The sequence below is a fragment of the Pseudochaenichthys georgianus genome, chromosome 22 (genome assembly GCF_902827115.2).
Source record: "Pseudochaenichthys georgianus chromosome 22, fPseGeo1.2, whole genome shotgun sequence".
NCBI lineage: Eukaryota > Metazoa > Chordata > Actinopteri > Perciformes > Channichthyidae > Pseudochaenichthys > Pseudochaenichthys georgianus.
This window is the reverse complement of record NC_047524.1, coordinates 16,899,082-16,927,057: the sequence shown is the minus strand read 5'-3', so window position 1 is coordinate 16,927,057 and position 27,976 is coordinate 16,899,082. Positions and strand designations below refer to the sequence as shown.

General features: G+C 44.3%; 1 protein-coding gene across 2 annotated transcripts in view; it reads right to left on the bottom strand.

Annotated features, from left to right (window-relative positions):
- Nucleotides 1-27,976, bottom strand: part of LOC117467679 (latent-transforming growth factor beta-binding protein 2-like) — an 87,634-nt gene that overhangs the window by 39,405 nt on the left and 20,253 nt on the right. For both annotated transcript variants that reach the window (XM_034111484.1, XM_034111487.1), the window contains exons 4-8: nt 18,635-18,897; nt 17,519-17,713; nt 14,117-14,317; nt 7,234-7,517; nt 5,545-5,647 (exon numbers count right to left, since the gene is read on the bottom strand). In XM_034111484.1, coding sequence (XP_033967375.1) covers nt 5,545-5,647; nt 7,234-7,517; nt 14,117-14,317; nt 17,519-17,713; nt 18,635-18,897 — 1,046 coding nt within the window. The remainder of the gene's footprint in view (nt 1-5,544; nt 5,648-7,233; nt 7,518-14,116; nt 14,318-17,518; nt 17,714-18,634; nt 18,898-27,976) is intronic.

The window sequence follows — 27,976 nt, the reverse complement described above, 5'->3', positions numbered from 1 at the left end:
ACCATGTCTTCTAGACATTCAACTAAAGACAAGATAATGAACACCAGGAATACAAATCTAAGAAAACAAAAAAATATGAATTAGGTAAGGATTTAATTATGTGTACGTTCTCATGCTTGTTTCTACAGTTATTGTAGGCAGTGGCCTGCAACAGTGATCTCAAGCTTTGCATCATTAGTGTCCCCCTTGGTTACCACGACTGTAGACCCAGAGTGGTCTGTATCCACAGACAGAAGCTTCCAATTCGTTGTATATCCATTTAGCCCTGTTCAACAAAAGACTTTGTCACCCCTTACTAATTTATTTTCCGTCTCCATTCAATGGTTATGTGAATTCCACTGGCAACTGTTCAATAATATTTGCTCAAATTCCCTGACCTGAAAGTGTAATTCAAATCCCTCTGAGCTTTTTGATAGATGGTGCTGTCCTAAATTTAATCGGAATAAATCCCTCTTTTAAACATTAAAGTAAACATTGCTCCATGCAGAGCCCTGCTGAGGGTATTAAAATGAAAGGACCAGCACAGCTTATGCATAATGAGAGAGAAAGTAAAAAGAGAAGGAGGCAGGAGGCTGAGAACGGAGAGAGTTTATATTCAGATGGGTTTCTCGGCCGTAGAGAGATCTTTAATTGCTAATTTGGTACAATCAGCCCGCAGACCACCCGGCCTGGGGCTGTTCTTCTAAAATGATTGAGAGGTCTGGTCCATCAATCACAGGGCGCAGAGCCCTCCACCACCTTCCCATGGACCTGCCTGGGAGGCAACCTCAGTGTTGGACTTCTCCCCTTAACTGACTGGAAAACTTGAGAGCGCCTGGGACACGGAGGATCGAGAAGGGATTGATGCCATCCACAGGACGTGAACAGGAGAAGTCTTCCTTTCCACTCTATTGTGGGCAATTCTATAGGAAAACAACCAACACCAAAGTCAAGACCTCCTCAGGAACTTTTCCAGAAATCTACCTACTGAAATGCCCTCATGGGACAGACCTGTGCCGCCAAGAGAACAAACCTGGAGCAAGCGAAGCTCTTTAATCACTAAGTAGGGTTTCAGGTCTTTATGAGTCTCTAAAATGAGAAAAGCCATCTATTCTTGGCCTTTGAGCGAATGCTTGATTGGAGCTTGCTTTCAAAACACAATGTCTCCTTGGCACGTGCCACTTTTGCCAAATATAATGCCCTGTAAATTACAAGGCCCTTCCAGTGGAGCTAAAGCTAATCAGTTAGGACACATGGGACCGATATCAACATCCTCCTGCTGATATAGACATGGAAACAAAACCACTGTACAAGCTACGAATTATTTTCTCAGTCCAAACTGTGTGCGTATCATATTGGTATTACCATCATATGGCACATGTGAAGCATGCTCCTTTGATTAGGAGATTATTTCATTTTTCAGCAACATACAATTTTTATTCAAACCATACTTTAACTGTTTCTATTCACTAGACAACGCATTTTACACCCCTGCTTGTAGTTTGACAATTTAGCTTAACGCCCTTTTCCAAAATGCTGCTGGCAATGGAACCCGCATTAAACACACATTTAAAACAGACCCACATTCTTCTATAATATCCCATTCACTGCAGAATATTAACCACCTGGGCTAGCTCCAAAAGAAGGCATGCCACAGTACATTTCCAATACAAATGTGCTTAACTTAGCTTGTATCCAATTAAGAAATGCAGCACAGATTACATACCCATGTGCCTCCAACTGGGATTTATGTCTTATGGTGGTTTCCCTGTGCTGATTTGCCACACTGCTGCCCAGCTATTAGATTCCATCATTGTAGTTGTGAAGGGGATAACACTAAGTCAACATCAATGAATCAAACTATGTCAAAGAAATGTGACGTCTCTATATAATCACCAGGAGAAGCTGCTGTGGATTTGTTCCAATACATCTGTTCTCTCACTCACTCAAGTCATGCATCTCTGGGTTTTGTTGGTCATTAACAATTATTAATGTTTGATCAGCCCTAATAAAAAGTAATAACTGCAGGCTTTGGCCCCTCAATGAATGTCAGATATCATGTCTGGGGAATATATAGGGATTAGGAGGGAATGAGTTCATGTGGGAAGATCTGTGGAGCTTTGTAGGCCGGATTTTTCTGTGCCTCAACTCATTCTTTTGTATCAAAACCTCATGAATAATAGTGTCCTCAATACAGAAAGACACAGAGATAAGGGAGGGGGCGGGGGAACAAGCAGGTGACTCCCACAGATAGACGTGGAATAGAAAGCAGGGCAAAGACAGCGTTAGGGCAGGGACGTCATGATGACCTTGACGACCCAGGGAGGTAGAGTTAGAGGAAGCCGAGGCTCCTGTGGGTGGGATGGTAACCTTTGGCCCTCGGGCCATCCGATCTGGGAAGCCTCCCATCCTCCGAGCCTCGCAGAAGAGTCACAGTCAGGGAAGATGCCCAGCAATGACAGATGGGAAGACAAACAGCCTGTGGAATTCCATTCGCTGTGAAACTCACAGTGAGGGAGGGGCTGCCATCACAATTATACAGAGTCACGCCAATACTACACTAAGGGTCAGACTCAGGACACAGCAAATATCAATCAGTGGGCTGGAGGGATATTAACTAATAGGAATGTAGACTAACATCAGCCTGGCTCTGTGCAGTTTCTCTCAGGTCTCATGGGACCTGTGCAACCAATTGTTCATCCTCATTTGACTTAAGATGTCACTGGTTAGCTCTTATACTTGAGGAAAGTCTGGAGCATCTCATTCATGATCAGAAATGACAACCCTAGATTTAATTACTCTGTAAATCAAGCTCAAAATGGGGGTGGTCCCGGGCAAAGGGGGCCAAGTGACTACTGTCCCCCTCCAGCACACTTTACTCCATTGGCCTGATTTGGCATGACAACACTTTACAGATATCTAGTTATGATCCAAATTATGACTGCTTTCGAATATGGGTGGGGGGAAAGAGCACAGTTCCCAGAACTAAGGCTTTTGTCCCCCACAACTAATGCCCAAATGTGCAGTCAAGGCTGGTAGTAATCAATCAAATATTCTTATAGCCCAATATCACATATTACACATGCATCATTCATCTGTCATTAGAGCCTAGATAAATCCCAAAAAGAAATCCCAATTGGGGAAATAATGGAAAAAGAGAGAGCTGAGAGAGCACCAAGGCCGGACGTGTTAAAGAATAAACAGCATAATAAAAGTACAACCTAGACAATCCAAATCATGTTGCTATGTGATCCCATCCCAACATGTTTTCTAGATTTTCAGATTAATTGGCGATTCATTTTCTGACCATCGATGAATTTATTAGTCGCCTCATGGTTTGCAGCTCTTGAAAAGTGTAGAGCTGTTTTGCTTTTTTAAGCCTCCTCTTCATCAGAACCAGAGGGACTGCAGCTTCTTCTGGTTGATCTGGATCTCATTATGACCCAGGAATCCTCAGCATGCGACTCTTAAAAGCTCTGGCTCCTGAAAGCTTGGGCTCCCGCTGAGATGGGACACACTGGCATTCGTGTCTCCATAACATCAGCCCTCCAAAACACACACACACACACACACACACACACACACACACACACACACACACACACACACACACACACACACACACACACACACACACACACACGCGCGCGCGCGCACACACACACACACACACACACACACACACACACACACACACACACCACACACAATCCCATATTGCCACAGCAGTGACATAGTGTCCTTGGTGTATCTTAATAAATAATACCCAGACCTATATAATGTTGTCAGTTGTGCTAACATCCAAAGACCTCTGCAACAGCAATACATCATGTGTCTACATTTGTTAAGCACTTTGCTGATTATTAATCAATATGATTCCAGTCAGTGATGAGCAGGCAGAATGGGCATATAATAAAGTAATTCTAGGAAGCATAGACTTTAAACAGAACTGATGCCATCAAAGTGTGGTCATGTTGGCATCAGCTATAAATGCAATAAAGAATATAAAGTAGCACTCATCATCTCAGGGCAGTTTGCAACCTGCTGTAAACTGACCAATGGTAGCATTACAGCCCTAAATACAAACTGGGCTTTCATGACATCATTATCACATACTTAACAGGAGGCACAAGAGACCTTTTTAAAGCCATACTACTTTTCTCCACACTGCAAGTCCACAACTCACCCATTCACTATGAAATATAAATGGACAGCCTCGTTGTTCAGGGGCTGTTTTCTCCAGGTTATATATCATGTCTGTCAAACACGTCACAAAACATACATCTCGGCCAGTAAGAGTGGAATGCAGCTGAAACATCTAGCCAAGAGTCTAAACTCAGAACAATAACGCTCGAGAGGAATTCAAAGCATTTCTCTTATTAGAGCTCCCTCTAAGACTTCTGGGACTAAATGATTTCATTTTCCCTCTCTTTCATTCTCTCTATCCTTTCCTCCCTGCCTGCGTGTGACCCGGGACCCCAGGCTTAACAGTATGCTGCCCCCCAAAACAACTACAAAAATGAGGGAATGGGGTCTTCACTTTGTTTCTCCCCTCACACTTCAAAGGAAAACATCTGGGAGCCAAAAGAGATCGTGCCGGAGACTTTAGGAATCTGTCCTGCCGAGGTAGATAGAGAGCGCGAGAGAAAAGAACGGATCGGCATCTATGATAGATGGAGGAGACGGAGAGGGATGATGTCTGCTTCTGATTAAGGTCCGGTCAGACATTAAACAGGGTACAAGACTTTGACAGCTAACTGACATCTGTGGGCATGGTTGTAATACGATTGAAAGTATTGGTGCTGGGAAATGTCCCCACTTGCCACGGAAGCTGCTTACCAGGAGGCCCCAATATAAGTCCTACACCAGCACAGAAAAATAACCACGCCCTCAAAATAACACCCATAGCTGTCAGAGTCTCCATCTACAGTGAATGGTGTCACCACCCACCCTGCCTACTGGCATGCTACCTCCCTGCTGCTGTTTCTCAAACCTACCGCAGCTCTGGTTGGGAAGCAGCTGAACTGCGGCGGTTCATTTCCTCTGTGAAGGCTGCGTTGGCGCGATGTGTCCCGCAGAGTGGGTGGCACTCCTGCCAGGCTCTCATCTTAACGCTCAATGTGTTTTCATTTACTTCCAGGTTTTATTTTTATGGAAACCAACCCAGCTTCATTCTTAAAACTGGGTGCGTTCACACAGCCGCCTCATAGGTGTTTAGGATTCTAATGAAGACTGCTATGCTAATCCCCATCAGCCATAAGAGTTGTTTAGGGCTGGGATAAATGCTGTAAAAATTCATCAAGCTGCTGGGGAATATGACAGACATCGCTGACTAAATACCCTTTTATACAGAACTATGAAAGTGGAGCCCAGCTGCGTGTTGTTGTTGTTTTGAATGTGGATAAAAGCACACAAATACCAAGAGATCAACATACCAGAGGCACAACAGAAAATAATACCAGCAGAACCAGACCAATTCAGAAATAGATTAGTTTGGAGTATGCAACGGGGAAGAGAGGAACAACAATCTACTCAGATTTAATGTAATTAGTCTTGAAGGCTTACCAGGTTTTGCTGGACACTTTTGGCACATGTTGAGACCCCAGGAGGTGCCCACACTTCCACAGCAATCATCCTGTTTGGTAAGGCCTGGCAGAGGCTTGCCACACTGCAATAAACACACATCTGCGTTAAATCTAACAAATTAAATCTAAGAAATGAAATCTAAGAATGGGTGTTTGTGCATGCACGCTTGTTTGTGTTCAAGTGTGTGTTTGTTGGCTGGGCAGCATTTGCGTGAATACCTATCTGCAAGGACAAAGTGAACTAGAGACATCTGAGATTAGTTAGTTGGAAGAGGACATAAGTGCTGTGTCTCAAGAAAAACTAGGACCATTCTGGCATGACTTGTTAAGGCACATGGTTCATTGTGAAGAGAGATTGCTATCAGATTTTACTTATTGAATTGTTGGCCAATGGAGACTTATGAAACTAAAAATGCAACAGAGAGGACATTCTTCTAGAGAACACCAACCTGGCATCCTGGCAGGAGCAGAGGTACACATACCAGATAAAGCTTTGGCATGCTGTCTCTCAGAGGCAGTTCTATTGGGGATCTGAAAAAACATTGTGACTGTCTGGAGGGTTTAATTTCAAACTCTCTATGATCTAGGAGTAGATCAAATGAGAGCTACTGATCAGCACAAACAAAATTGTTCAAGGAATAATGCTGTCAAACCAACTCTACAACCCATGTGTTGTTGCAACTGCAAACCAACAGGTCAAAGGCCATCGGGGTCATGACAAATAAACAACAGGCAACTGAAAACCTCTACAGATATCATATGTTTAGGGATTTTATTATGAAAGGTAAGAACTGACAGAGAGGATCTAGTATTAGATGTCTCTGAAGGCATCCAAACTTGTTACATGCTTGGGAACTGGTGGAACATGGATGACAAAAGTGGTCCGAGATGGTAAATCCTAGACATGACATAAATCAGAGCCACAGGCACACTTTCTGTTTGAGACAGCAGCAATCAGGCACTGGGATGGAACAATAACGTAATGGTACCTGTGCTAAAACACTATTACTCACCTTTAATTGGCTCGAATACACAAGGTAACTTACATTGATGAGTGTTAGCAGTGCTAATAGTATGCTTTAAAGGTCACCTATTGTGTAAAATCCACTTTTTCCTGTCTTTTATACATAAACATGTGTCCCCTCTGCGTTAAGAGATTCTGAACATTTCAGGAAAGATATTCACTCACTTTTTGTCCTGATCCATTTATATAAAAACCTGTCTGAAAATGAGCTGATCAGATGTCATAACGATTTTTTGGCTTGTCTAACCATTATCCAATAACCAACCAAGGTAACACCCCCCCCCCCCCCCCCCCCTTATCACCTGAATCTCCTCCTAGAGCACCATTGTGGTTTTTTTAACCAAATATCTCTCAGAGGGGTGTTGGGAGTGGTTCCTTATTTTCATCTAAAGTAAAAGACAGAGAATCAGCACTTTTGGAACAGGGCTGAAACAGAGGCGATTATGGGATGCTACAATCATGATCTGTTTCGTATATCGAGCCAAACACTTCAGAGACATGTTTTGTATATATATCTGAGACCTATAATATATTGATGAAAAACAGTATAATAGGGGACCTTTAATAGGCTCGAATACACAAGGTAACTTAGATTGATGAGTGGTAGCAGTGCTAATAGTATGCTTTAATGACTTAACACAGTACCTGTCCATCGACTGTTTCCTGAAAGCATCTTCCAACTGGTCCATTCTGATTGCTATGCTGTCTGGCGTGGCCATGCCCATTCCCACTGGTTTGTGGATGCCTGCTGTTATGCTCACTGGTGTGTTCATGTCCATTCCCAGGCTGGGAGCGCTGCTGCACAGAGTGAGCCCCATCGCTGAGGGCCGGTCTCTGCCCAGGCTGCACCCGAGCTACTTGGTGGATATGGACTTCGGAGTCTGCAGGGTGCTGAATGTGGACGTTCACCAAGGATGGGTGGAGGGACACTAGAGGAATGGAAAGAACCACAGTTTATACAAGATAGTTTATAGTTTCACATTTTGGATATTGTTAGTGAAAGCATCCTCAGCCCAGGGATAAAAGCTGTATAGACATACTGCAGTTTGCAAGCTATCAGCTAACATCCAGCGAACACTTCTTCAACACTCACTTCATCATCAATTTATGAGATCTACATGGGGAATTCCCGGCAACGAAGACACATACATACAGCAGGGCTGCCAACATTTGAGTTCAGCTTGGAGTGAGATTTTTTTTTGGTGAACCGAAAAAAAGAAACGTTCATGTGTACAGTGTTACAAATGTATTGAACATGCACAAACTAGGGTTTCCCATTAATGTACCGGGCATACAGTGGAATACGCACACACACAGTGTACCCGCAACTCTTACAATCAAGTGCCATTTTATAAGTGGGGGGGGTCCTCACCTCCTCTAGGGGGGTCCGGGGGTATGCTCCCCCGGGAAGATTTGTTTTTTTAAATATTGAAGTTAAATGCATCAACCTGGTGCACTTTGAGAGCAAAATGAATTTATGGCAAACAGATTTTCTTTTTCTTTATGGATATTTTACAAATCACTCTTTTAAACTGTATTCTTGTTTTACTGTCATATATTATTTCATAACTGTTTTTCATTTATTCTAATAAATGGTGACCAAACCATTTGAGACCCACTGAGATAACTAGACTAAAGTTAACTATCTAAACAGAGTCCCTTACCTCACTGAGCTGTAGTTATCTCTCTCAGTCTGAGGACAGAGCTCTCCCTCTCCTTGTTTTAGAAACAGCTTCTAATATCCGTTAAGCTAAACAGATGCTAACAACAACAATGCAAATAGTGAGTTTGGTAGAAATATACTGTATAATAGTAAAGTTATTGAAGATTTTACATTATAAATATTCCCCAAAATGATTCAAAAGCATATTCTTCCAAACTCTGCTGTAGTGTGTGGTGAGTTTGGTATTAATAAACTGTGTAATAGTGATTGAATATTATTGTATTCTCTTTTTTCGGGGTTGCACTTTGCAGACGGTCCCTGAGCACTCGTTTCTTCTCCAGCTGCAGATAGAGACCAATGTAATGTGTCCAGGTCGGAGGACGGCGCGTATTGGCTTTTTTATCCAAATGTGATTGTAGTTCGTTGTCAACCTTACCACGGTACTTAGGAGATGTCATTTGTGTCTGAATAACGTTTTGTTCATGAGTTATTGATCCGTGAAATCAGAATCTCCCAATATCATTCCAACTTTACTGAACTAAGCCAGAAGACCGTCTCATTTCGTAGACCGCTCAGTTTGCTGTTCCTTCACTTTATTTTTATATTTATATACATTTATTTTGGACGAAAACTTAGCATGAGGAAAGGCAAGTGTGGCGTGAGTGCGTGAGATATGGGTTAATTGCGTGACTCTCACGCTCAATGCGTGAGTGTTGGCAGCCCTGGACAGTATGACAAAACAACAAATACATCGAGCTTTGTATTTTTTGGTTTAATCAAATAAGCTCAATGACCAAAAACAGATTTGTTGAGGAGCTGCAGGGATGTCGCAATGTGGAGAATGAGCTCTTTTGTCCTTCTGACAGAGGGAAACATCTATCTTCAGGGAGTGCCAGGGTTTTTTCCCAGAACCCTAAGCCACCCTCATGAATCATAATCAGGCCCGGTCCTCCCGATGGCCAGGCCTGTTAAGTGGCCTGCTGGTCTGAGGATTTTTTTTTATACGTAGGCCTATGTATTGTGAACGCAACGCTGCGCAAATGTGGATCTGACTCGTCTGCCTCACAGAGGGGGACTGGCTGTCTACATGATGTGGCCTGCCGACATGGCCACTTTCATACAGATCATACACTAATGCCCTCGATTGGAGAAAGGCGGGTGAGAGAAAGCACGCGCACCGGTTAGGTGTATTGTTGTTGTTAGCATCTGGTGATAGCTAGCTGCGCTAACGGATATAAGGAGCTGTTTCAACAACAAGCTGGGGGAAGAGTCCTCTGCTGTCAGACTGAGAGACTGATAACTACAGCTCAGGTGAGGTAAAGAATCTCTGAGTGTTTAGATAGTTAACTAAGTTATCTTAGTGGGTCTCAAACGGTTTGGTCACCATTTATGTAATCACATATTTCCATTTGAGGGGGGAGTGATTAGTAAAATATGCATGAATAATACAAATAAAATGTTAACTAGGTGAAAAAAGGTAAGATACACTTTTAAAACTTGTTGAGAGCTAAAACTAGTCTTTGTTGCTGCCTCAAAGAGGAGCAGGGGAAGAGGAGGGAGAGGAGGGAGACAGGAGAGGCTGATTCAGGAGCCTGGACACACTCACACATAAATGAACCAAAAACAAATAAATATACAAGTTTCAATGTTTTTTCATATTGGATATGGCATGTTATTGGTTATGTACTTATGTACTTATGATTTTAGGATTATTTAAATGTATACAGTTCTGTTTCATATGGGTGTAGTCTCTTTATTTCCCCCTCAAAGTGCACCAGATTGATGCATTTAAGTCCAACATTTAAAAACAAAGCGGGGGAAGCCTCTGGATAGACCTGGTAAGCCCAAACGTGTAGTTCCGGTGAACTGGGAACGTCTGGAGGAGGCCCAAGTTCAGGAGGCCTTCAACTCACACCTCCGGCGGAGCTTTTCGGGCATTCCTGTGGAGGTTGGGGACATTGAACCAGAGTGGTCGGTGTTCAAAGCCTCTATTGCCGAAGCCGCGGTGGGGAGCTGTGGTCTCAAGGTCTTAGGTGCCTTAAGGGGCGGTAACCCTCGAACCTCCTGGTGGACACCGGTGGTCAGGGAAGCCGTCCGACTGAAGAAGGAGGCCTTCAGGGATTTGTTATCCCGGGGGACTCCCGAAGCAGTTGCAAGGTACCGACAGGCCCGAAGGGCAGCAGCCTCATCCGTGGCCGAGGCAAAGCAGCGGGTGTGGGAGAAGTTCGGAGAAGACATGGAGAAGGACTTTCGGGCGGCACCAAAGTTGTTCTGGAAAACTGTCCGACACCTCAGGAGGGGGAAGCAGGGAACCATCCAAGCTGTGTACAGTAAGGATGGGACGTTGTTGACCTCAACTGATGGAGTGTTGGGACGTTGGAAGGAACACTTTGAGGAACTCCTGAACCCGACAACTCCGCCCTCTATGTTAGAGGCAGAGCTGGAGTATGACGGGGGATCAACGCCAATCTCCCGGGGGGAGGTCACTGAGGTCGTCAAACAACTCCACAGTGGCAAAGCCCCGGGGGTGGATGAGATCCGCCCGGAAATGCTGAAGGCTCTGGGTGTTGAGGGACTGTCATGGTTGACACGTCTCATCAACGTTGCGTGGAAGTCGGAAACGGTACCGAAGGAGTGGCAGACCGGGGTGGTGGTCCCCCTTTTCAAAAAGGGGGATCAGAGGGTGTGTGCCAATTAGAGAGGCATCACACTACTCAGCCTCCCCGGGAAAGTTTACTCCAAGGTACTCGAAAGGAGGGTCAGGCCGATTGTCGAACCTCAGATTGAGGAGGAACAATGCGGATTCCGTCCTGGTCGTGGAACGACGGATCAGCTTTTTACTCTCGCAAGGATCCTGGAGGGGGCCTGGGAGTACGCTTATCCGGTCTACATGTGTTTTGTAGACTTGGAGAAGGCGTATGACCGGGTTCCCAGGGAGTTACTGTGGGAGGTGCTGCGGGAGTATGGGGTGAGGGGGTCTCTACTCAGGGCCATCCAATCTCTGTACTCCCAAAGCGAGAGCTGTGTCCGGGTCCTCGGCAGTAAGTCGGACCCATTTCCGGTGAGGGTTGGCCTCCGCCAGGGCTGCGCTTTGTCACCAATCCTGTTTGTAATATACATGGATCGGATTTCGAGGCGTAGTCGTGGGGGGGGGGGTCTGCAGTTCGGTGGACTAAGGATTGCACCACTGCTTTTTGCAGATGATGTGGTTCTGATGGCTTCATCGGTCTGCGACCTTCAGCACTCACTGGATCGGTTCGCAACCGAGTGTGAAGCGGCTGGGATGAGGATCAGCACCTCCAAATCTGAGGCCATGGTTCTCAGCAGGAAACCGATGGACTGTCCACTCCAAGTAGGGAATGAGTCCTTACCCCAAGTGAAGGAGTTCAAGTATCTCGGGGTCTTGTTCTCGAGTGAGGGATCAATGGAGCGTGAGATGGGCCGGAGAATCGGAGCAGCGGGAGCGGTATTGCAGTCGCTTTACCGCACCGTTGTGACGAAAAGGGAGCTGAGCCGGAAGGCAAAGCTCTCTGTCTACCGGGCCATTTTCGTTCCTACCCTCACCTATGGTCATGAAGGATGGGTCATGACCGAAAGAACGAGATCGCGGATACAAGCGGCCGAGATGGGTTTCCTCCGCCGGGTGGCTGGTGTCTCCCTTAGAGATAAGGTGAGACGTTCGGTCATCAGGGAGGGACTCGGAGTTGAGCCGCTCCTCCTTCGCGTCGAAAGAAGCCAGTTGAGGTGGTTCGGGCACCTAGTTAGGATGCCACCTGGGCGCCTCCCTAGGGAGGTGTTCCAGGCACGTCCAGCTGGGAAGAGACCAAGGGGTAGACCTAGGACCAGGTGGAGGGATTATATCTCTTCGCTGGCCTGGGAGCGCCTTGGGATCCCCCAGTCAGAGCTGGTTGATGTCGCCAGGGAAAAGAAAGTTTGGGGCTCTCTGCTGGAACTGCTACCCCCGCGACCCGACCACGGATAAGCGGGAGAAGATGGATGGATGGATTTAAAAACAAATCTTACCGGGGGAGCATGCTCCCGGACCCCCCTATAGGATTTGAGGTCCACCCCCAATTAAAATATGTTCACATGAATAGGTTCCTAAATAGATTTGCAATTTTTTTTAAATAGTAACCCATCTCCATGTTTATTTTTGGGTAGTAGATTTAAACTAGAGGGCTATCACTATGGGAAGCAACACTGTAAATATTGACAAATAAATCCAGCAAAATGGCACAAAAAACTGGTAGTGGCCTGGCTGGGTGTATAATTCCTGGCCTGACTTATTGTCCCAGTCCGGCCCTGATCATAGTTGCACAGACAGATGGCAAGGAGAGTCCAAGGAGAAGAATTTGACCTTATCAAGTGTCCTGGAGATGAAACTGAGTGAATATATACTGACAGGAGGAATCATTGATTTGTCGTGACAAGACAATACAGCCATTGGACTTATGGCATTTAGTTATGATTATTTCATTGTATTCAAAACAGAGGATGGAATATTTCTGAGTGTAATTTAAATTATGTAAATCATAGCTTCTGCTTCTGGTTCTTGTTAGACAGAGCGATACACGGAGTGAGACGAAGGGAGGAAATTCAAAACGGATATCAGCAAAAATGGAAATGAGTAAATCTCTCGCATTTAATCTTCATCATGTGGCCTTGCTCTGTTTCTAATAACCACCTTTTTTATAAAAGCATCATTGTGCGAACAGTTTGAGGACTTCCACATTAGTCATGTATTACTCATTCTGCTCAAAATAGAGTGTGACCTTCACTCCTGGCCAGCAAAGGCAGAGCAACACAGTACAACTGTGATAATGAAGCGATTGGCAAAGAATAAAGGCACCTGTCACACCAGCATTAGAAAAACCAAGCTAAGAATTACATTAATTTAATTTGAACTGTTGTAATTAGTGGAATAAATATTTGTATTCACAGACACATTGGGACAAGCTAGCTCTGTTGCACCATGCCTTAGTTAGCCCTCCTTTGTTAGAGCATAAACCACCCTCCAAGAGAAGGAGAGTTGCAGACACTTATGCAACATGATTTGAGATTAAATCGACATGAGACAAATTAACTGACAGTCAGAGAACTTATTTTTCCTTTCCTTAATTTGTACAATCCAGAAACAAATGCCAGTGGGGTGTCAACAGAACAGTACTGAGAACAAATATATTGACACTGACTGACTCTTTCAAACATATTCTTGGCACTTTGAGCACCACAAGCAGAGTGGCATCTAGTTCAATTATATTGGAGAAAAGGCAGACCTCTACAGCCAATATCTCCAACACTCAATCACACCAAAACAATCTAGATTGATAAATAGAGGAAAAATATGTTTTTAAAAAAAAACGTTTTCTTTGAAACTGTTTACTTAGACCCCATTTGCAAACGCACACGAAACGCAAACGAACCGAATACGATATCAAAAAAGTCTTCCGTTCACACGAGACCAGTAGAGGAGCTGTACATTTTGCACTAACATCTGTAGCATGGTCGAGCTGGAGATTTTGCACTAACATCTGTAGCATGGTCAGTAGCATGGTCAGTAGCAGTAGCAGTGAGCAGCAGAGGTGGGGCTATGGCTTCATCGTTATCAGGAAATGATCGTATAGAGGCGTACACACGGAGCCGTTTGCACCCCCAGAGCGTTCAGTTTGCAGATCTATCCACCTTGGGACCCGTTATCGTTTGCGGGGTCCGATTCCGCGTTTCCGTTACGGCCTCATGTGAACGAACGGGCAATACGAAAGAGAAAAGTAGCGGATACAACCGTTTGCGTTCTCGTGTAAACAGCACCTTAGAATAAGTCAGTGGGAAGACAAGGTCTGCCATCTGATTGTGCTGGAGCATTACCTTGCTGATTGGACAGCGGTAAAGTGTACATGGAGCGGGAGGGAGTTTTGGGTCCATGGTGGCTTGCTTCCTTGTTAGGGATGGGTCTGGCAGGAGGTGGGACTGGCAGGTGGCAAAACTTCCCCGTTGAGTTTGATGGACACCAGCACATGTCCCTGCCAATGCATCGGCCTCCATTTAGACAGGGAATCTGACAGAAAACTGCAAAGAGGAACAGAGCAAAAGAGGAAGAGGTTTTTAGAAGTGAAAGATTTGTTAGCGTACACAACATGAGACTTTCAATTACACAGATGTATGCATCCTCGTTAGAAGGATGCGGTAATAAGAAGCAGAAAAGGGAAGTCCTTATAGAAAGGGCATGTGCCTAGACTTTATTTGGAACGTTTTTTTTGTTAGCATTGCCTGTTCTTTACAGCAGACACATATTTCAACTTTGCTTTTGAGTGCAGAATCATGGAACTAGCTCTCATGCTGCACCCCCTTCATTGGCATGTTATACCTCACTTTAAGTGATCACATACTCCTGTGCGTGGTGATGAGTGATGAATCATCCAGCAGTTAATCTAAGAAAAATAACAAGTGCGTGAATACCTGTATGGAACACTTATCTGGCAGAGGGAAAACCACGCAAATTGCCTATAAAACTGTCAAATCTTGGACAGAATCTCAAAGGCAGCCAACTGGCTCATCACCATATAAGTTGATTGAATCCAAAAACATGTTCAGAACTTAAGTGTACAGTTTGCTATGTAGTTTTCAAATCATCATGGGACGAGAAAGAGAGGAAAGGCCGGCACTGGCCAGATGCTGTTTGACAATATTGCTTTCACAGCCCTTTCACCGGCCTTATCTTTTGGCATATGGGATGGGTGCCAGCCCAGCACCCACATACCTGGGAATGCTCCTGTCCACAGATTGGCCCTGACCTGAACTCTTCTAACTCAAAACATCAAAGAAAAAATCTCTCAAACCGTGACGAATAAGAAACAAACCAATCTTTTTCATCATAAAGGATGAAAAAGTGAAGAGCTGCAAATACGAGGACTGCTCTACCAGACAGCTGGAGGTCGGGATGGCCAACATACTGCGCTATGAGATGAAAGAGGCCGCAAGTGATGGAAACATGCTGCGAGCTGTATCTTCTCTGCCTCCTCGAGACAGACAGGGAATGAGCCCTCTGTCACATGGCATTAAAAACAGGGAGACTAGTCGAGGTAGACAGGGAGGAATGGAGTAAAAATAGAATATTAACAGACAGGGGATGAAGGGGGTTAGGAGAGGAGAATGTGAATAGATTGAAAACAGAAATTAGACAACAAAAAAGAGACAGAAAGAGAAAGGGAATAAGCAATGGGAGAAAGAAGATGTGGAAAGACAGACAGAAACAGAGGTCCAGCATTGTTGTCAACAGGAAGTCCTCCAGTGATTAGACATGCTGGCTAAATTATCAGCTCGATGACGCTATTAAATCCTCTCAATGTGGGATGCAGGTCTGCCCTGGTCTGTATCAGGCAGGGGCATAAGCTATTCTTAGACAACAACCTACTGTCTACTGCGCACAGTCTGTCTGCCTATCTTTTTTTCTCTCCATTTAAACACCTTTAAAGGTCCCATGTCATGCTTTTCCGGTTAATACCCATCCCCTTGTGTGTTATGAAGGTTTTTCTGCATGTGAACGGTCTGCAGAGTCAAAAACCCATGCTCACAGTGTTATAAACCTCTTACTCAATATCAAGCCACACTTATTGTTTTTACTTCGGCTGTGAGTGTTTGTGTGTGCTCAGGATGAGTTTCGCTTGTTCTCCTGTATCGCCGACACGGAAGCCTGTCTGCTCCATTGCAGCTGCGAGCCTCTCAGCTTCGCGACCAATCAGAGCACACTGGGCTCACAGGGAGGGGGGGGGGGGCAGGAGCTCCAACAAGCCGTTTAGGACAGAGAGTGAATACCGGTGAATACGTATGAGAAACCAATGTGAGTTTGGAAAATTGCACAGTATAAATCTATTTTAGTATACCTCAACAATGGAATTATGATCAGTAGAAATGGCCATGAACAAGGAAAGAAACAAACACACACACTTCTCACTCAATAAACAGTCTTCTACTCAATCTAATATCAGGCTTTAAAGTAAGTGTTGAACACAGGGTGCGTATCAAGGGGGCCTGTTATAATTATCAAGACAGAGTTTACAGCGCCGCGTAGGGAACATAACAACAGCATGAGATAACTGTTTGCTGTCCACTTGACATTCCTTGACGAACACGCACACCCAAGCAATAACAGGATGCACGTTTTATGGAAAATCAATCACTTTTTAACACACACTTTAACCTAGGCGTTTGCATAATGAAGGGAGATTACTAGAGAATGAAAAAGGGGCATGAAAACAAACCCGCTGCCCAGGAAGACGTGGAGGTGCCAGGAATGTAATCTTAGGGGAAGGCCTCTGCCAGGACGCTGAAGTGTTTAGAATATCTACGCCATGTTCCAAAACCCCATTAATGGGCACATAAATCTGCAACAACCTGTTTATATATTCATAAGCGAGCTAGGTCCTCCCCAAAGAGCTGAGTGCACTTAAGTGAAGGTTACATGTTTGTGTCCCTTGTATTTATTTGAGCTGTGACCCTAAAGGACTCGTATGTGTATGTGTGTGGTATGAGCAGCTCTAATCCACAAGTAGTAATTAGTCTGAGCCTCAGCAGGTCCCTAAAACTGATGAGAAAACTAAGAAACATGCCGGGGTACGACCCTACCCTTGGCATTGACCACCCCTTCCCTTCCCATGGACACTCCTGTGTGAATTCGGAGCAAAGCCCCCAGGATAAATGGAAGGTTTATTGTAATCCCTATAAAATCCTGTTCATGCTGCTACTCTTTCTCTCTTTCTTTCTCTCCTTCTCCTCTTTCATTCGTTCCTGCTCTCCCAGGGGGCATGTAAAATGGTTAACGGCGGGGCCAACAGCGAGGTGTAAACCGCAAAGAGATGAGGCTAAGTGTGGGGAGCGTGGGACCACCAGCTCCACGTGTGTGTGCGAGGGGGAGATTAACCCCCTATTACAGAGCCCACTTAAAATCTGGCGCACCCCCATCACTCCTGCTTTGCCTGTCTCTCTTTCTCTTTGACAGTGAGAGTTTGTAGCGTAGCTCTTAGCTTTAAACTCCACCACTCTACCTCCTCTTTGAGACTGGTATTCACAACAGGCAGCATGCCACTGGGAACCCATTTTGTCAAGCTCACCCCATAAAAAAAGGAATGAGAAAGTAGGATGGAGGCACAGGGGAAGTGTGTGAGAATCAGAAAGTAAGCAAGGGAAGAGATGAGGGGGAGATGAAGGATGACAAGTGGACAAGAAAGATAAGAGTTAATAATAAACAGAAGGCCAGAGGTTGACACTCACAGAGTCGGTAGCCCGGGTTCTTTGGCTGCTGCCGCTGCTGCTGCTGCTGCTGGTGGTTCTGGTTCTCGCTGTAGACCGTGGTCATGTCTCCCTTCTCACAGCTGTTGTAGCATCGTCCGCCGCTGCACACCCTGCGGCACACCATGGGCGTGAATACGATCTTAATGCGGTCCAGGTTGGAGGTGAGGTTGGCCCCTGGAAAACACACAGACACCTGGGTGAGGAGGAGCAGCAGCAGGGGAGACCGGCTGGAGACGAGCTGCATCCTTTCTCCTTCAGCCTCACTGTGACACACTCCCCGTCTGGGCAAAGGGAGGTTTATAAGTGTGCGAGGGTGTGTGCTGACGGCTGGGCAGTGGCACGCTGTAGCTGAATGTCAGTTGCTCCACAGGCCAGCAAATAGGCGGAAAGAATACTATTAGACATCGGGCTAGTCTCCAAGCCCTTTATCTTGAGGGTAAGGTGTTTTGGATGTGTGTATGTGTTGAGGAGACAAAGAGCGCTTGAGTGCAAATTAACATGGTGTAATGGTGGGAAGCTGTTCAACAGCCGTTGCTGTGGTACAGGGCGAAACAACAAGCTTGAACAGCAGGCAGCTGTGTGTGCTGGATGGGGGATCAGAGGAAGATGAATTATTGAAGAGAGGATACAAATATAAGAAAGACATGATTATTTTTGTTGTGGGTAGAGGCGCCAGGTTTTAGGGCCTGTCATGTCGGATAGGTGACAAGGCATATTCCCAAAGATATCAAAGCACACGAGAACACACACACACACTGCTCACACTCCTCTCCAGCAGATTGTGGAACAGACACACACATACTGTACGCAGCCTTCATATCAAAGACTGTCTGGTGGGATGCAGACCACAGAAAGGGGGTGGGGTGGGTGGACAGTGGAGGAATGGAAGTGCGGCCTGGGAAGCTGCCAATTTTTTTTCTTGTGGCTAATGTTCCATTCCACGATGACACCATACATATGTACATGTGCATGCTGGCCTCTGTTAATTGAGCCACAATGTTTGTTTTGACATGACCGAGCAAAGGGAAATGTTAAGCATGCTGATCCAAGTTCTTTATCTTAAACGTGTACAAAATATATGTTTTTTGTTCTTACCTGCTGGTGAGAGTGCATTGTTGAACTGCCCTTGCATCTGGCTGTTGCTGGTGGGCCTGTTAGTGTTGTGGTGCCCGTTGCTAGGCCCATTCCTGTGTCCGTGCCTGTTTCTGTGCACACTGCCGTGGCCATGAGCGTAGCCGTTGCCATTGGGTAGAGCGTTGGAGGTTATTGGCCCAGAAGATGATGGATAACGTTTCACAGTGCGGGAGGTCCCAGTCTGCTGAGGGGAGGAGTCAGGAGGTCCCCGTCTCACTTGAGTCCTGTCATTAACATGATCACAAGACCATAAATACATGACCTCAGGCTAACGCTAATAGCCCACACATATTTACTGTACACACATAGCAACAACCTTCTGCAACCAATGCGCATCACTGTGAAATCCATTAAAGCATGCAACAGAAAATAATATGTCATGCTGTCTTAGGTCATAGCTTTGCTTCATTGATTTTATTGATGGAACACTATGATTTGGAAATCATTTTATTTTAATCAAATTAATAATACCATATCATTCTTTAAGCGAACATAGGGTTTCTTAACTCACATTTGCTGTAAACAGATCCAAGACGATCCCTAATTAATGTAAAGATTCTGTCAGACATTACACTTTTGCAAGAGAGGATTTTTCACCATTGATTAACAACAAATAAGGATCCAGCAACCAAAAGGATTTAGGTGTCCCAGTTTGTGTTGGCGTCTGTTTGTGGCTGCATGGTCTGCCTCGGACAAAATGAGTAATTAAACAAATTAGATCCCTTCATCAGCTAATAAAACACTTCCATCACACATTGTGTCTGCCTGACTAGATCATGAACTCCCTGTACTGTCTGACTGTGGCCAACCAGGGGGCAACATCCTGAGTGTTGCACAGGGCTGGAGGAAGTATTAAAACTAGGGTCGAAGAACAAAGCTTGTCCAGGGCTGAGCGGGGCACGTTTTTTTACCGGTGCGCATTTGATTTGGGTCAATTACTGAGCCTGTGTTGTACGACCTGGAAGCTGAGTTCATGTGAGCGACCTGGGGGAGGCGCGTGCCTCTCGGATGGACAGGCAGAAGGGCCTAAGCTTTGAGGAGGGCTGGGATTCAACCTTGCAAAAACAACATCTGGATCCCACAGATCTGCTCAGACAGACAGTAAGCAGAGCAAGACAAAGAGGAACCATGTTGGGCCGATCAGAGAGAAAGTTCTACAAAGCACACCTGTGGCCCTTCAACGAAATTAAAGCAGTAATCAAATCCCAAATGAGGATATAAATCACGCATTAACATTTATTACATGTGGTTTTTAGCCACACACCACGTATTTACACACTGAATCAGCTCTGTCGACCCACAGACGTACAACGATAATCGGGCAAATAAAAACACACACACACACACACACACACACACACACACACACACACACACACACACACACACACACACACACACACACACACACACACCCTGTTCCAGCTGTGCTAGGTGCAACACAAGCCCATGCATGTATTTATCCACAAACCACATTCCTGCTGCCAAGAGAACAGGACAGTAAATGAAAAGGGGAAAAAGACATTTGATAATGGCCTCTCACATCATCTATCCAAAAGAAAACAGGCAGCATTGACAGTATATCTGACAGCTGCTGACCCAGATCCTGAATCTATGGGGCGCGTCCCAGGGATAGGAAATGACACGGGGAAATAAGAGGTCCCCCGGACTCAAGGTGGTAAGGACTTACAGGAGGTGGCTGACCCAGCTACATCGTCCATCCTACTAATGAACGGGGTTTTCCACCGCTGACAGTGACACCTGGCCTGCACGCATCCTGCCTCACTTCCTAGGCTTAGACAGATGTTGCTCGTTCTGTCTCTCTCACTTTCAATGGTAAAGTGACTTCCTCCCATAATGAGCTCACCGCTGCCCCCTCTGAGGGCCAGCACGACTCACTCAAGACATTTGATGTCATCATTAGGAACTTCAAGGCCTCTGGGATCCAAGGAGGAACCATTCCCCTGCCTTGTTATGGGTGACTTGAAAGCAATTTTGAAGACCTCTGCCAAGATTGCACACAGACAGATGGGGAAAATGTTTTGGTTATTAAATGATAGCCATGGAGTTTTAATTAAATCAATGAATGGTTCTGATAAGAACGCTGCTGAATGAACATATGGTATACTGTAAAGACAGAATGGAGGCAAATCAATTCATAATATTTTTCTGTCATTCAACTGCAGGTCCAAGTGAACTAAAAGGACACATGGAGAGCACAGACCTCCGCCGGTGAGAAATAATGTGTGTATCCACCCAGTGATTCCGATTTGCTCCAAAATGTAATGGGTTGTTCCTTGGTCCAAACTATACTCTTCCATCAAGTTGTATGAAAATCTGGCATATTTAGTTGTTCTGTAATTCGGCTGACAATAACACAAACACATAACCGTCCTGGCAGATGTAATCTGTTAATTAAATACAACTGCAATGGCCAAAGACAAAGTATTATGGACACCCATGATGTTGGAATAATGAGGTAAATCATTTAGACACTTTGATTGCATTAGTAGAAGTTCATTTGAATACAGTCCGAGGCTTTAACAAGGTGTAGCACATTACACATTGTATTTCATGTTCAGAACATGTGCGATATAATTACATTCAAAGAGAACTATTTTATTTTAAGTATTGGTCCAAACATCTGATCAAAGCTTGAGTTTATATCTGATAGCAACAGAGCGCGCCAACTAAGACATAAAGCCATTGGCACTGTCCACTTCCACTCATTTCACAACTAGAAAGCAATTAAAACTCCTCAAATTAGAGGAAATTACAAATCACAGTGATCTCGAAGAGTATAAGATGTTCATCCAACAAGTGTACATCTTCCAATATGTTGCAAAAGTCTTTTTTGGCACTTTGTTGATACATATCTTTGAATATCTTTGAACTTATCGCTGCATTACAACATGTGAATATAAGATCTGATGACGGCTCAACAGGCAGCTTGAATGGCAGTTCCAGCCGCGCCTCTTCTTGACCCAGATGAGTTGGAGAGGAGGCAGCTTTGGAGCAGTTCACAGTGTAGCCAGAACCAAGAACTGGATGACAGTCAACACAGCTACAAACCCTCTGACCTCTGAGCTTATGCTGATGCTGTACATACAACCCAGTGATTGACACTGCCAAGCTAAATGCTAGGTGTACTTTGATGTTTTGATGAGAGTGTATTGGGGGAAGGGGTGGGTTTACGTGGATACATTCAGTTAGGTGGCTTTGTTTAAGTGCCAGGAAAGCACGGTGGCGGGTGGCTTGGAAAACACCACTTCCCATCATCTCAGTGGTGACTGTTTTGTTTTTGTGAGTTGCCCATCGAGAAAAAGGCAGAGCCAGACAGAGAGAACGAATCTGGATTCATCTGATGAGCATTTTCCCCCAAAACACACACACACACACACACACACACACACACACACACACACACACACACACACACACACACACACACACACACACACACACACACACACACACACACACACACACACACACACACACACACCGATCGTGAAGTGTTTATGTCTTAAACCATCACTGTAGCCCACTCTGAACTGTGTTTATGTGAAGCACGGCACAGTAACGTAAGGTCCACAGCTGATTCATTCACAAACAGTTTGGTCTCTGAGGTGCTCTTGTTATCTCTCTATACATCATCATTTAAAAAATATAGCATGTTTGTCAGTTAACTGAATCTATTCAAGACAGCGTTTAGTTTCTCTTGGGCTTAAGATGCTAAGTAGGTTGGAGAGGATTGTGATATGTAATGTTTTTTCTTTTTATGAAGGTTAAGTCTACCTTCATAAATCTCATTTTTCATTTTGATTTGTTTGAGAATTCCAAGTCCAAACCAACATTTACAATTCTTCTCGATTGCTAACACACTACAATTATACATAAAGCACAATTATTTTAACTGACACTCAAAGAGCAAAACATCGGCTCAAATCTCCAAAACTCTAAACACGTTTTCAGCTTTTCACACAGTTTGCAAATCAACATGGCACTTTTTGCAAACCACTGCACACGTCTCTCCACGTAAGACACAGGAATCTGACCTAAAGTCACGTGTGAGCTGTTTTAAAACACTGATATTCAAAATGCCTCACACATGGACCAATGATCAAGAAACACGTTCCACCTGACCAAACACCTGATTGTTGGCTCATCAATCAGGATGTTAGCACTATAAAAGACCACAGGGGAGAACTTTCTTACAGCAACAATGGAAGCCAACATGGAAGCAAGAGCAAGAGGAAGAGGAAGAGGTGGGTGAGAGTGAGAGGAGGAGGAAGAGGTGGGGTGAGAGGAGGAAGAATGAGAGGTAGAGCTGGAGGGAGAGGACGTGGACAAAGAAGAATACTCTCAGTGCTTATATCTGTTGTGTGAAACGTATTTACTTCATTACTGTAATTGAATTGTTGGCATGTTGCAGACTATAACTGTACACACATCCTGCACAATGTACTGTGGTAAACGTACTTGTATGCAACACAGACACTGACCGACAACTATATCTTTGTTGTTTATCTGAAGGACTGAGAAACAAAGAGGTGCAGGTGGAAAGCTAAGGGTTTCCAATGAGGCAGGAAGCAGCAGTTACAAACTGGGTGTTGGCAAACAATGCCATCACACTTAGAGAGATCCGAAGCATAGTAGCTATGTGCTGAGATGCATGTTGCACAATGTTATCTTTGAATACAATGTGATTTTTTTCAACAACTCATTTGTATTTCTTCCTTTACTGTATTTCTGTAAACTCAAGCAACTTTCTCTGCAGAAACCTCTATGTACAGAGCACAGCCCATAACAGATGAAAGTGCTTTAGAGTATGCTCAGCAGTGTGTAGTTGGGTGGTCAAACCATCTCGTATTATGAATGAAGTGTGTTATATTTGGTGCTAAATTTGCATTTGGTAAGTGTTTATGTAGTTTTGAGTGCAGTTCTTCATTTAGCAGGAGAAATGAGGAGTTTTGCACTTTTGGTGTGTGGTTTTGTGAATTGTGTTTAGTGTTCTGAGAAACTAAGCAATTTAAAAAAAAACGTGTGTTACTGTAGTAATCGAGAAAAACTGTAATGGCCTCGGTTTGTTGGCTCATGGCAGCTAATGCAGAACATAGACTGATATGAAGAGCTTGTCTGGCTGTTGGATGAAGTCATTTGGTTTTGAACAGACTGTCTAAACAAGACAGTCTGACAGCAGGCAGAGTCGCTGGCATGGGACCCTAGTCTGGGTCACACCGTGCAACCCTGTAGCTCTTAGCCTTGTCCCTTTGTCCTCACTCCGTTCTGTTTGAGTTGGACTGGTCATGAGGGGCAAACCTCATCATTCACCAACAGGTTTCAACCAATCACTCTATCCTGATGAGGAAAATCAAGTCATTACTCTTTGTTTAAACAAAATGTGTAATGGTTCCATTTACCTCTTTCCAACGTGGAGCGGCAGCCAAAAAACCCTAATACATTAGAACTACACATAATTAGGGCAATTTGAAGGCTACTTGGTAAATGGAAAAGTAATTGACGATGATCGGAGACAAAGTGTGAATCTGAGTTTACCCTCATTCAGAGAAAGCATCGAAGACCATTGTTCATTTCAAAGCTTATGCTACTTGCAGATCATCAGTCTAACTGGAGGGAAGTTTAGACATTGAAGAAAAGTGTGCATACAGCAGCTAAAACAATGAAAACGTTGTACTGCTGAACCACAGCAAACAGTTGGCAACAAAGGAAGGGGAGATTTATGAGAGTATTTGCAAAATGCACTTTTGCCAGTGAGCTGTACAGAGCACTGTGTGCGGGGTATAAACCTTATTGTTGATGCAACAAAGCATATTGACCCTGTTCTTTTCCTTTAGAGTGTTCTCTATCAATTAAAAAGCCCAAACACTTTGCAATGGACAGACATACTGTACCTCTTTATGCTGAGTTTAAGATTTGAGATTGTCGAGAGAGAAGTTTTTCCACACGAAGCTCAACAACAGATGGTGCTCCAGTTTTTCACAGACTAAAGCTTGCAGACGAGGAAGCAGAGTGCAGACTGTTGAGAGTAGTCCCAGGAGGTGTTATTCAAGAGCATTAGCAAAGACATACACACTTGACTCTTGTTCATGTTTTGCTATTGAAAGCCCAATAGTGTTATGAATCTCTGTGACGTCCGAGACATTAACTATGGTGTAGCTAGGAAAAGAGAAAACATTCCCAATTAGCACAACATATATTATCATAGGTTGATTGTGATTCCTTTTCCAAGTATGCCTTCAGAATTTGGTTTGGCAAAAAGTTAGATTTCTTATATCTGATATTGAGAAGAAATGAATCATAATTGGATATTTTAAGACTATTTTGTTCTTACTATGAGAAGGCAGGGTGGTTTTCATGTTTGATCTAGCACTCAGGGCACACAGGCAAAGAAAAGAAAATCTTAATTCAGAATTTGGTCTGTCTTAACAGCTTTGGTGTATTGTAAGAGGTGAAAGAAGTCTTTGCGGGCTGAGAATGAATTAATTCTTTCTTACCAACCCATTCAATGCACCAAACCATCTGAACCACCAGTGGTCAAACCCCACTGTGGTCACACATCTAAATCCTCTGGCTTCATGCAGAACCGTCTCAGCCATTCATCATTCGCCACTGAGGTCCCTGTGTGTTTCTTTCAATAAAATCCTGAGGTCTGAACCATAGCATGCGCACCAATAAATATAATATCCAACCCCAAGGGGATTTTCATTACGCTGTTGTTGTGTCCCTCATAGCAACACGGTCATGCCATGGCATGGTGGTGAAGTTTTTGTTTGTCCGGAAATTCAAAAATAACTTGACAAAAGCCTCTGTCATATTAAAATCACCCTAAATTACAGCTTTTTGTGAATGTTTAATCTCCGCTTGTAAATATTTAACTTCCACTGGCTGCTCTCACAAGTTGTTTTCTAAATGAATTTGACACTCTGAATCACATTTAATTGTTAAACTGACTGGAGCACTATTGATGTTGATGCTGTTGTGGAGGAACAGCTTGACATGTCATGGACCACACTTCAATTATTTATTTCTTAAAGCGCTTGCATTTGCTTCCTGCCAAATGATTGCATGTAAGAAGAAAAAGATATTGTGCCTTAGTGAGGGTGCTATGTACTACAATGCCACCTTAGAGAGTTGATAAGAGCAACCGTTGTCAGCCGTGCAGCACCACAAGCACACAATGAATGGGTAAAATAATAAAAAAAATGTCTGCTCAAAAACACAAAGACATCATGTTTTCTAGTATAAATTAATTAATATAGGAATGATGTAATCTTCTCGTGATCGGTAAATTAAAAAAACCCGCAAAAAATAGATAAAAGTATGACATTTTGACCAAACATTTCTAGTAGTGACAGTAGTCTTATGTTCCAGAACTACAGAAAAGACTAGGAATAACAGGAAAACACAAAGTCACAGAAACATTTGCAGCGCTTTAACGATAAGCTCCTTTCTCCCGAAACAGGGAGGATGTGTTCTCCTCATATGAGGCTGCATAAGGCCAAACATCAGTGAACAATTAAAGCCGGTCTCATTTTGATAACATCTCCAGTCATTATGACTTGGATAATTGTGGGTCCTGGCAGAATATTTCTTCTTGTGAAGATCTGGGTGTGTCTGAGGGCTTATCGCTCCAGCCACTGAGGCTGGATCAAATCATGCTCTCTGTGTCTGGACAGCCTTCCAGGAATCCTGCCAGTAGCAGCCAGAGCCTGGGTGAAATGAATTACAGTCGGGTTGGATCGATTCAGAAAGCTTTTTTTGTTTTCTTGCCCCAGAGGATAGGGCTTATATTAGAGCAACAACTGGATATATTGCAGAACTGGAAGCAGCAAAGGTTCTCGAGAAATGTGTTCAGAAAAGAGTATTATTTCGATAGACCCAAGTGCTGCACACACAAATGAAAAAGTGAAGTTCCAATTAATTGTATAGGTTATATTTCCCTTACCATCTGCATAAAGCTATGCTATGGAAATTTGACCTCATCGCGGTTTATAGACACTATGTGATCAAAACATATGACTGCTGCTGTCTACTCAATCACAGGCCAACATCGGTGAACACAACAGTTTCATTTTCATCTCTAGGGGGCCAGCAGCACTGCCAGCCTCTCTGTTTCCACCTCAGTGTGTATAAAGTGGGGGTTTCAAACTCTTAAGAAATCCAGAAAGGCCTAACTCTGGCTGGAAGAAAAGCAGTGTGGTTGGAGTGGTTCAGGGGCCTGAATCAAAATGCCTGGAGACATGGTGAGCTGAGAGGCTATTCAATACTCTCCGGTTAATTGTAGTTGCTCTGATCATTTACTTACAGTAGTGGAATGCCACAAGACCGGTCAGCAGGAAGAGCCATTACAAAGTGCTGACGGAGGCTATGCCTTCGCTGGTCAGTGTCACGTGTCAGACTGCTCTGAAAGAAAGTCAAGTGGGTTTCCAATAAGAGACGTGGTTGAGGGAATATATGTACCGGTCGTTAACATTGGATTCAAATGCAATAACAACTTTACCAAAGGTTCCCAGAGAACACAAGGGTAAAATGAAGACAAAAAGAAGGAAACTTGAGTTTTGACGTATAGGAAAGAAGAGAAATGTGTGGGATGTGGATGTTTGGCCCTTTTGGAGGTCTTCGCCACAGGAACCCTACATCCTAAAATCTGACTGGATTATGTAAATTGTTCCTTGCATGGCCATACTGCTTATTCATGCTTTCAACACCATGCCCCATATCTGGGAGTGGAGCCTGATGGATGCTCTCTCCATCTGCTCCTGGACTAGAGGCTGGAGTGCATAATGGGACAGGCGCCCCTCTTCCTCTAACTGCCCTGCAGTATTTGTCCCTCCGACAGCTGCATCTGCACAGGCTCCTGATGAGAAGGATTTGGCTTTGGATGCTGAGCCCGCTGGCACTGTGGCCCAGGGAACGTGTTTCAGATGGGGCTTTGGGGAGTGGTGATGGGGAGTGAGAAAGACATATCTGTCCCACGCTGTGGAGTGTGGAGTTCTCTATGGTCCTTTGTTCCCTCTGGCCTAGCAGGAAGCCCAACACTCCTGGGACTCGTTTGGCTCTGTGTTTGTAGAAATAAACACTCCAGCTCTTCCTGGCCTGGCTCTGTCAATATTGCTGTGTGGTAAGCTTGCTTACATTCAAAACGCCACAGCACATTTAGACACACTTATTACAAAACATATGCTACATCAATCTTGGTTGATTTACTACCAATGTATAATATATTGTGCAAAATTCAACATTTCCTCCCCTTTGTTTTAGCATGTAGTAAGGTCACCT